Raw genomic sequence first — 11,404 nt, 5'->3', positions numbered from 1 at the left:
GGAGCGTGGTTTTCATTTCATATTATCCAAGCTACACAAGTGAAAAGACAATAATGACGATCTACGACAATCTGATTGTGGTGAGAGGCTGGTATGAACTCTATTTGTTTTCATTTTTGTACATATACTCATCCATGTGAGCATGCTTAGTTGGTTCATGTGAGGTATATGTCATTTAAGAAAGTCTAGTAGTTCATGATCTCTCATGTTTAGCTCCAATTTATTAATATGAGTAGCATGTCATGGATGTTTGCTTGCATTGTTTTATTCATAGATAGGTATGATATTGTGGTATCCTCCTCTGAATAATTCATTTATATCGACTTGGCACATTCTCACGCATGCATATGACTGAACAAAAGTCAATTAAGCCTCCATGATTTACATTGCTTCAGAGTTCTTGTATCACTTTTATGCCTCAGTTAATTTATTTTGCCACAAGCATGATTATGACAGTTACTGCTCTCTTGATTTGTCGATCCCTAGTCTTTTGCTAGCCTTCACTTGTACTGAGCGGGAACGCTGCTCGTGCCTCCAAACACATGAAAACCAAGTTGTTCCAAAGTGTCCACCATAAATACCTATGCATGGCATTTCAAACCATTCCAAGTAAATTCTCATGCGCTACCTTTAAAACCTTCAAAATGCTTCTCAATTTGTGTTAATGTTTCATAGCTCATGAGGAAGTATGTGGTGTTTAGCTTTCAACCTTGTCATTTACTTTTGACGGACTCTCATATGGACTAGTGGCACATCCGCTTATCCAATAATTTTGCAAAAAGAGCTGGCAATGGGATTCCCAGTCCCGAATTAATTAACTTAAATAGACACTCCTCCATGGTTTGTGATTGTTGGACGGCACCCGAAGGATTCGGCTAGCCATGGCTTGTGTAAGCAAAGGTTGGGGGGAGTGTCATCATCGTAATAAAACTAAAAAGGCACTCCTTCATGGTATGTGATTGTTGGCAGGCACCCGAGGATTCGGTTAGCCATGGTTTGTGTAAGAAAGGTTGGAAGGAGTGCCACATAAAAATGAAAATAATTCATGGGAGCCGCTCTTGAAAGTCCGGTTGGCGAGGTAGTTGGTGTACCCATTACCATTCGTTGACAACAACAAACACCTCTCAAAATAATTTTACTCCTGCTTTACAAATGAAAAGCTCTAGCGCATGTTAATCCCTGCTTCCCTCTGCGAAGGGTCAATCTTTTACTTTTATGTTGTGTCTCCATCCTTTCTTTGAGCACTTTCTTGAGAGCACAACTGTCATTCTTAGTGTAATATTCTTGTCTCAAAATGTGATTGATTGTGGTATAACTTTGATGCTTTTATCTTTGACAATCACTACTTCTAGTCTTTCTATGAACTCCAGAGGTGCCCGGGCATTTATGTTTTGCCGATCAAATACAGGCAAGCGAGATACCACTTTATCATACTCTCTTATGAACATTGCAATCCTCGCTTATATACATGATTCATGATGCTTATTATTAATTGTTGGTACCTCTTCATGATTGACATAGTCTGTTAGATGATCTTATTTGCATGTACCTTATTATGAACTGCTCAAGTATTAGCCATATCATGAGAATATATACATCATATGAACAAATGTGTTCGTAAAAGTTCTTTTATCGCTCGGTTGTTAACCGAATTGCTTGAGGACAAGCAATAAGCTAAGCTTGGGGGAGGTGATACGTCCAAAACGTATCTACTTTCCCGAACACTTTTGCTATTGTTTTGCCTCTAATTTGTGTATTTTAGATGCAACTAACACGGACTAACGCTGTTTTCAGCAGAAGCTGTTCCAGTGTCTCGTTTTTGTGCAGAAATCCAACTTTCGGGAAAAACCTCGGGATTTTGACGGAAGGCCCTATTTTCCCAGAATACTGACGGAGCCAGAAGGACAAATCAAGTGGAGGCCCGAGGGCCCCACACCATAAGGCGGCGCGGCCTAGGGGGGGCCCGCGCGGCCCTATGGTGTGGCCCCTCGGCTGGCCTCCGACGCCCTCCTTCGGACTATTTATCGGCCTCGACCTAAAAACGCACGAGAGGAAGTCGAAGTCGCCGGAAACCCTCCGAACGCCGCCACATCGCGAAACTCCGTCTCGGGAGCCGAAGTCTCCGTTCTGGCACTCCGCCGGGACGGGGAATTGGAGGAGATCATCGCCGCCATCACCGCCAACGCCTCTCCATCGACCAGCCATGTTTCCCCCATCCATGTGTGAGTAATTCCCCCGCTGTAGGCCGAAGGGGATGGTAGGGATTGGATGAGATTGGTCATGTAATAGCATAAGATTGTTAGGGCATAGTGCCTAGTATCCGTAGATGTTACTTTTATGATATTGTTGCAACTTATTATGCTTAATGCTTGTCACTAGGGCCCGAGTGCCATGATCTCAGATCTGAACATGTTATTATTTCATCATGATATTCGTTGTTTATGATCTTACCTGCAAGTTGTATACACATGTCGCTGTCCGGAACCAATGGCCCCGAAGTGACAGAAATTGGGACAACCGGAGGGAATGGTAGTGACGTGAGGATCACATGTGTTCACGGAGTGTTAATGCTTTGCTCCGGTACTCTATTTAAAGGAGTACCTTAATATCCAGTAGTTTCCCTTGAGGCCCGGCTGCCACCGGCTGGTAGGACAAAAGATGTTGTGCAAGTTTCTCATTGCGAGCACGTACGACTATAATTGGAACACATGCCTATTGATTGATTAGTACTTGGATACCGTTTTATTATTATCTCGCAAATGCCCTGCTATGATTGTTACATGAGTTTCTCTCATCCATGCAACGCCCGTCATCCGTCCCCGTGCCTACGTATTTTAATCCTGCTTGTTTACTAAAATCACTACTGCTGTCTTTGTTACTCTCTGTCTGTTATTTTATTACCGCTATCGCTATAAAACCGTTACTATCGATAAACTCTTGCGAGCAAGTCCGTTTCCAGTGCAGCTGAATTGACAACTCCGCTGTTAAGGCTTTCAAGTATTCTTTGTCTCCCCTTGTGTCGAATCAATAAATTGGGTTTTACTTCCCTCGAAGACTGTTGCGATCCCCTATACTTGTGGGTCATCAAGAGGGGAAATGGAGGTTTTCTACACGTTTTATAGGGCCTTCGGCGTGCGCTGGCGGTGAGCAACAGCGGCGGCGATCGGGGGACGTGGTGTGGGCGTCGCGGTGGCGAGCTGCTGTGCGACGATGCTGGCGAAGACGAAGACGATGGTGACTTCGTCTTCAGTCTATCCAGACGAAACGGTACGTGGGCTGGTTTGGGCCGTGGTTTGGGGCTGGACCATAGGCTGCTGCTGGGCTGCCACGGCCAAGTATGTCCATCTCCTCTCATTTTCTATTTTCCTTTTTCTGTTTTAATTTTGTATTTTGAATTCTGTTTTAATTCAAATCTGTTTTGCAGGATTTTAATGTGTGGCTCCTTTTGGAGTTTATAAAGATACTAATATAACTTCATATAAGATCTTAAAACTATTTTATATGTGTAATGATACCCTTGTTTATTAATTGTTAATAGAGTTTGAAAATGGGCATTTATATAGTCATGATTTCCAACATCAATTTAGGTGATCCAACTATTTTTCAAGAGGTTCTTTTAAGTACCTATTAATAGTTAAGTTTTTGTTTCTTTGCAAGAAGCAAATTTAAAGTAATATTTATTTATAGATTTCTATTGAGAAATTGATTTTAATGGCATGATATCATGTGCTAAATTATCTCTAAGGACTTGACCTTGTATTTGAGAATGTTGTCACTTGCCTATTATTTTATGTGCATAACTATGTGTTGATGAATTGGAAACTCTACCAGAACTCATTCCAAGTTTGGTACTATTCTTATAGTTTAGTAACATATTAAAATACCTAGAGTAGGTACTACTCTCATCATGGTTTGGTCTAATTATAAGGATAAATGGTTGATCACCACACATGGTTTTAATTACAGAATTTTAGCAATAGTTGTTGTTCTCCTTTAGTTACTAAGGATTTGAGAATTGATTTTTTATCTTCTACCAATAGACTTCTAGTATTATCCTTAATCTATCATTAAAGTCACTAAAGTGGCTATGGTTCTTTTTATAGTTAACTTTGGTTATATGGATGAATGGTTTCTCACCATATAAAGTATAGAGTTTAACTCTAAAGTTTCTTATGTTTCTTAATTGAAGAATAAGTGGATTATGGATGTGGTAGGATTTTACTTATGATCACCAAGTGATTCACATGTTAGGATTGAGATATAAGCCTAAGTTTGCTTACTAGTAATCTCCCTATAATTTCATGTGGTGAATGATATCTACTTATTATATAGGATTGAACTTATGGCTTATTCTTCTATTTCTCCATAGCATGGTCATGGATTATACATGATCAACTTGTTCTTAATATTTCTACCTCAAGTTCTTAGGGTTTATGATCATTACTCAATTTATAATGATCAAGGGTTTGGCTTCTTAAGGTATCTCTCATGGCATAAGTTTCTCACTTCTAAGATCAAGTATTGTCTTGATCATCTAGGGTGTAGTACTTCTATTACACTATCTTGGATGGACCTACTATGGTTGTCTCAATAGATTATATCCCAGGAGGATGCCTGAGATAATTACTTAGAGTTCTTTCCAAGGTATGATGATATAATCATCTTGGTAAATGGATAGTTATCTCCCTTAATCCAAGTGTTGCCTCAACTATCTTGATTGTAACACCATAGCTTGATCTCTATCATATGGGAATAGTTATTCTAGGGTTTATGGGGTTCTCCTAATATCTCCTCCTTAATTTATCAATTCATGGATATGATAGTATTCCATTTGATATTTGGTTATTTCATCACTCCAAGATGAAATGGTTTATCTCCTAATCCTTTAGTTCAAGGTTGTCCTTGATTCTTAATTAGGTAAAGCTAGGATTGGTATTAATGGTCTCTCATTTGGGAAGGACTTGAATAATATCCCAAGGTTATGTTCCAAAGATAATGATGTGATCATCATATCTAGGGTTAACATAATTGGGTTCTCTTTCTAGGGAATGTTCTAATTAATATCCTATAGTTTTTCTTAAATATGATGATTTAGATACATGTATGTATATCCAAGGTTTAGCTCAAAGTTTATCATTGCTTCTCTAATAATATAGAACTCTCACCTCTCTAGGTTTGATGTATAATAATTTGGAATAGAGAAGATTATATATTTCTGGAGTTGATCTCCTTGTCATGTTTCCAAGAGTTAAGTGGAATGAATACCATGAGATTCATGGTAGGAACATAGATTGGTTTAAGACATGGAAAAGATAAGTGAAGAATGGTTTCACCATTTCTTGTTACTTGATTTCCAATTAAATGGATTTTCATATGTTATGGCAAGGAATACCATGTTATGATCTTTAAGAAGATCAAGTAGTTGATCCTTGATTAATAAGTTCTTGTGTTGGTTTTAATTCCATTTGATCTAACCATTTAGATCAAATCATCTCTACCCAAAACAATGTTTTAACAAAGTCACATTGAGGTTCATAGCACTGAGCTTGATGAGCTACTTCAATTCCACCAAGGTCAAGTGAAACTTCAGTTATTGTGACTGTTTTACTTTAAAGCACGAAAATTCCCCAGATTTTCTATGCATGAATGCAATGCACACATTTGTTTCCTCTATTTTTTGTAACCCCAAATACTGGGATATTACATGCACCTCGTTAAGATTTCCGGTGGAGGCCTTAATTGCAGCTTTTCTCAGTCGGCGATGTACAACTGCTAGGGGTGCGGGGGTCGATTCAATCAGGTGGAAGTCGCCCAAACCGCCTTCCCTGGATGTGTGTTCGACGATGCAGAGCAGCTTGAGGTGCGGTCGTGCGGGGGTTCGATTCAGTTAGGCCAAAGTCGTCCAATTCACCGCCGTCCTTGGCTGTGCTGTAGAAAAATCAGCTGCGGCGGCCGACCTGCAGAGAGGCCATGGTGGCCTCGTGCAACCAGCGACCCACTCCTGGCCAGACACGGGTCAAGACCGCGGGCACCAGCCACCGGCCACCAGCGGCTACGCGTGTGGTCGTCGGTATCATCCTGGTCGTCGCTGGCTAGCCTTCGCGACCACAAGCGGTAGGGCGAGGGTGACGACGGAGGCGGAGGAGAACCACGACGTCTGTTCCTCGGGGCTGCTTGGGCTACCTTCCTCGTCAGACGAAGACAACCAAAGCCACTGCGCATCGCTTTATCTGGCGGCAACAAGAACCAGGTAGAGGATCTGGCCTTCGACCGTCACCGATGGCAGGTGGTGCAGCTCGTAGCGGAGGACGCACCATGAGGTGGAGTACTCTAGATCGTGAGATCCTGGCCGCGACTGAGCAAAGGGCTGGCGTAGGGAGGTTGTGGGCTCCCGGGTCTGAGGAGGATGGGGCAAGCACGAGGAGGGCTTTGGCCTAGCAGCGGCCGAGGATGGATTCCACACGGCATCGCCTAGGAAGCAGCCGGTAGGGCAGTCAAGGGAGGGGATGGAGGTGGAGAGGCAACACTCGTTCGTTGAAACGGCACGGTAGTATTGTGCGTAATATGGGAATTTGTGGGAGGGTAAATCCGTCCAAATAAATATTGTTGATGAAAATTTTGGCAGAAACTAGGACAAACCAAGGAAACCTTAAATTATTATTAGGTATACATATAGATATAGATAGATAGATATAGATATAGATATAGATATAGATATAGATATAGATATAGATATAGATATAGATATAGACATAGATATAGATATAGATATATATATAAATATAGGTAGATATAGATAGATATAGATATAGATATATTTTTTGAGGTTAATATAGATATAGATATAGATATGGTCTGAGTGCTGCTTTCCTCGCACCTCCCGCAGCGTGCTTGTCGACTGTCTCGCTGTCACTCCAGCCGCTATAAATGCAAGGCATTTCCGTTGCTCCCAGTGAGCTCTCCACCCAGGACGCTTCTTGTCTTCTTCTTCAACGTCAAGACACGCCGGCCGGCGCAGAAGCCAGCATGGAGACGGAGGCGAAGAAGGTGGTGTGCGTGACGGGCGCCGGCGGCTTCATCGCGTCGTGGATCGTGAAGCTGCTTCTCCAGCGCGGCCACACCGTCCGCGGCACCGTCCGCGACCCCGGTACGTGCGCAGCCACGCCCTTGCTCGTCTCGTATTCTCGTCCACGCCCGCCGGCAATTTGTGCGCCGTCGCTGAGAGCCGTACCGTTAAACTTGGGAGGACTCGCTTCAGTTGATCTCAGCAGCTGTTTTGCTTCCCGACCGGCGGTGAAGAAAATCAGGCGATTAAGAAGAAGCGCAGACGGCGTAGCAGGAGACTCGAACGCAGATCGTGGGCTGCGCGTGCTGGACGACTGCGCAGTTCCCTATCTAGATATCTCCCTGAATCTGTCTAACCTCTTTGTGCAAACGACGAAGACCTTGCTTGATACTCGCCGTGTATCCCACTATTTCTCCTATTTTCATAATATCGGCGCCCATATTATTTCACGAATATTCGTCACAAATTACAGCGAGCCTCTACTTTCATACTTCTCTCTGAATTGTAGCAGTTATTGGCTTATCAGAAAGACAAAAACATTCATGCAACCCTTTTCAGTACTACACGAACCTTGTAAAGACAATATTCATACACAGTTACATGTAGAGTTTCTGCCACTTTATTTTTATTCCCTGTATTGTGACCAAGATTTCTTAGTTCCATTGACACATATTAATGCACACGTAATTATCTAATCTGTCAGAACATACTAACCCAAGCATATAGAATGCTGAAAAAAAAACTTCTTACATGATGCACAGTTTCATGTGTTGGTTCTGAAGATTGGATATTTTGTTACCCATTTACATGTAAATTATATGTTGTCGTTTTTCGAAATGGGAAATTCTATGTTGTGTTATATGAATTCTATCACATCTACATTTGGCAGAGTAAAACCAAATTAAACTTCTTTCAAATACTGCTTTCAGCTGATCCAACGAAGACAGAACACCTACATGCTCTAGATGGATCTGCCGAGAGACTGCATTTATTTAAAGCAGATTTATTAGAAGAAGGGTCATTTGATGCTGTAGTTGACGGTTGTGAATGTGTATTTCATACGGCTTCTCCTTTCTACAATAACCCAAAAGATCCTCAGGTTTGTATTGATTTTTCTAGTTCCTGTTCAGTAACTTGAATTTGCATCTGAAGCAAAAGAAAGAAGTATATGAATGATACTCATGTCCTACACTACTCTGATTGCATATTTTTACCTTCTTTTTTCTGTGACATAAATACTGATCCTTCCTGATAAAGCAAGCTAGATATAGTAGGAATTTATCAATAGGACCAAACATATGTATAGTATTAAAATTCAACTGACAATGCTAGGTAGTTCTCTTTAGCCAAAGAAAAATTTATCAACTAAAATTAACCGACAGTATTAATTAAAGCTTTGGAATACACCTTTGATGTAGGTTGTCAAATCTGTACAAAATTATATAATACATCTTTAACTGAAAATATAACATGTTGATCGTCATAAATAAACCAAGGAGCAGAAACACACTAGATAACATATATGGAAGCTATTCTTGAGTATTGAGACTGCTGGGATGTAATAAGGTACTTTCTTTCCTGTTATGATACCTGCTGCAACAGCCTGATGAGTGATGACAAAACCGAACTATGCTGGTAAATTTTTATTTCATGATTAACGGAATCGGGGGTAACCCCTATTTTATAAATAAATAATAAATATGGAAGCTATTTATGCACAGATTCCTCATTTCAAGACTAAAATTCTTAATTCGAATAAGAAATAGAATTAGATTTTTTACTTGGACTCAACGTGCAGAGATAACAGTAGACCAAATTACATTGGGTTGTTTCATTTGCATATTGTTTTCCTTTAGTATTTGGTTGTGTCTACCCAATTGGTGAAAGTTGCTTCTTCGTATAAATACCAACTTTCACCAATGTCTTACATTTTAGGTGGAGTTGATTGAACCAGCAGTGAAAGGAACACTGAATGTTCTGGCCTCCTGCAAGAAAGCTTCTTCCGTGAAAAGGGTGGTTTTAACATCATCAATGGCAGCTGTTGTATTTACTGAAAATCCTTTATCTCCTGGAGTTGTGGTTGATGAGAAATGGTTTTCTGTTCCAGAACTCTGTGAAAAGGCAAAGGTATTGAACATTTGTTGCCAAACAGAGCGCCATGCTTTCAACCTCTCATAATTACTCTTACCCTATCTTGGGCATGTCTCTTCACCAATATTATTACTGGATATATATTGATTTAAGCATATATGTTTTACGATACTATTAGTTATTGCTTCCAAATTATTCAACTTCCGTACATATAAATATTTTTTTCCTTCGGGTGAAATACTGATTTAGCTTAAATTCTACTGGGCGACATGTTTGAGCAAATTGCCTCCATGTGTCTGAATGTGCTCTGTTGCAGTCTCCAGATAACATATTTTTCCATTTTAATTGTATGTTCAACTGTATACGGGAACATAATATTTGGCCACACGATGTTTGTATCAGCAATGGTATGTTTTGTCAAAGACACTAGCTGAACAAGCAGCATGGAAATTCTCAGAGGACAACTGTTATGTGGCTGCTAGGGTTTGGGAGGGAGAGAGAGGGCTGCGAGGGCGCGAGAGGGCCGGCCGGGGGCCTTGCCCACGGCCGGTGGCAAGAGGGAAGGGATTTCCTTCTTAATTCTTGCTTGATTAGATTGATACATCTCCTCTCCATATATAGAGAGGTTTACTTGACTCCCAAGCAAGGCTTACTTGACCCCTAAGCAAACCCTAAGACTAATGGGCCCAGGCCCATGACGTACTCTAACAACAACGGGATTGACTTGGTGACAATAAACCCAGCTATGGTCCTTGGCCCCTTACTGCAGCCCACACTCAACACGAGTGCTGAAATAATCAAGTATCTAATAAGTGGTATGTTTTTCATATGACTAAAGTTTCGTAAACAAAAAGTGCAATTACTTCGTGTGTTTCATCATTCAGGAGCATTATCTGTGCAGTAGCACAGGAAATATGGTTATGTTTTCTTAAGCACAGCAACTAGACACCATGGTTGCTTCCATGCTTCCTGAAAATAAGTTTCAACTATATGAGTCAACTTATTGAAATAAGCAATGTTTCATTGTACCGACTGTTTGCAGGTTCACCTGTTTATCTTAATATTAGCTTTGGTTGGGTGAATGTGAAGGATGTTGCTCTGGCACATGTCCTTGCATGTGAGGTTCCTTCAGCAAGTGGAAGATACTGCGTGGCTGACAGAGTTATCCATTTCTCGGAAGTTGTCAAAATCATCCGTGAAATGTATCCTTCTCTTCCGGTGCCTGAGAAGTAAGTAATTGAACACATCTATTGCTGTGTTTGCAGTCAATGGCTACCCGAGCAACTACAAGCCTTCGGGGAGCCATTTTTTCATTTCCATCTGTGATATCAAAATTGCATAAGATTATAACATGCACGAGAATACGTGTAGTTTTGTGTTGCCTTTTCTTGGATCCCGATTTGAATAGTTTTATTTTCTATGGTCAGGTGCGCCGATGACCAGCCATTGGCTCCAACATACCAGGTCTCAAAGGACAAGATAAAGAGCTTGGGAATCGAGTTGACCCCCTTCGAGACGACCCTCGGGGAAACCATAGAAAGCTTGAAGGAGAAAGGCTTTGTCACCTTCTAAACTCAATTGTACTAGTAACTCAATAAATTATCTGCGGCAGATAAGAGCAAATAAATCTCATGGTAGGTATCGGATGGTATTCGCTTGCACTTTCCAGTGTGAGTGCCGCTCAACAGGGACAGTGCAGGACCCCAATTTTTATTTTGTAAAACCCTACCTCCTTTTCAAGAGGTATTTTAGTATATTGTAATCTGAATGATCGCTTTACTGTTTGCTCAATTATGGTTGCGCCGGCCCGTGGCGTAAGGGCGTCGGCGTGTCCTGAAAATTCCCTACTGCTAATCGTTGGTTAACTGGTTTAAAGGGCAATTTTGGCTTCAAAGCTGGACATACAAAGTCTTTGTGTGTGGATTCTCGGACCCCTTCAAAAAAATTTAAGGGTTGGATAATTTTAAGGGATTTGTTCGTGTTTGTTTTCCCAATTAAGACTATAAATAATCGATTATTTTAGAATTTTGACTAAAGTTTAAGGATATGTTAGAGATGCTCTTAGGCCACACAAACCATGCCAACGTGTATCCAAGAGGAGGGCACACCAGCCTACCTGGCCAACGGCTACCAAGCGTCCAAACCAAGCCCCTACACATTTTTTAAAAACTTTTTGAAAGAAAAAACAGGGGGCCAAATCCCCAGCCCGAACGCCGGAGGAAAGAGAGTTGAACCTCCAAAAGTCAT

At 41.1% G+C, this 11,404-nt stretch overlaps 1 protein-coding gene across 1 annotated transcript; it reads left to right on the top strand.

The window, feature by feature from the left end:
- Nucleotides 1-6,925: 6,925 nt before the first annotated feature.
- LOC124692967 (phenylacetaldehyde reductase-like) lies at nt 6,926-10,948 on the top strand. The gene is made up of 7 exons (XM_047226407.1): nt 6,926-7,147; nt 7,996-8,165; nt 9,002-9,193; nt 9,560-9,617; nt 9,868-9,972; nt 10,200-10,386; nt 10,585-10,948. The coding sequence occupies exons 1-7, from the start codon at nt 6,928-6,930 to the stop codon at nt 10,727-10,729; spliced, it is 1,077 nt and encodes a 358-aa protein (XP_047082363.1). The 5' UTR covers nt 6,926-6,927; the 3' UTR covers nt 10,730-10,948.
- The last annotated feature ends 456 nt before the right edge of the window (nt 10,949-11,404 follow it).

The sequence above is a fragment of the Lolium rigidum genome, chromosome 2 (genome assembly GCF_022539505.1).
Source record: "Lolium rigidum isolate FL_2022 chromosome 2, APGP_CSIRO_Lrig_0.1, whole genome shotgun sequence".
Classification (NCBI taxonomy): Eukaryota; Viridiplantae; Streptophyta; class Magnoliopsida; order Poales; family Poaceae; genus Lolium; species Lolium rigidum.
The sequence above is the reverse complement of the archived record's forward strand: the minus strand, read 5'-3'. Positions and strand labels throughout refer to the sequence as shown.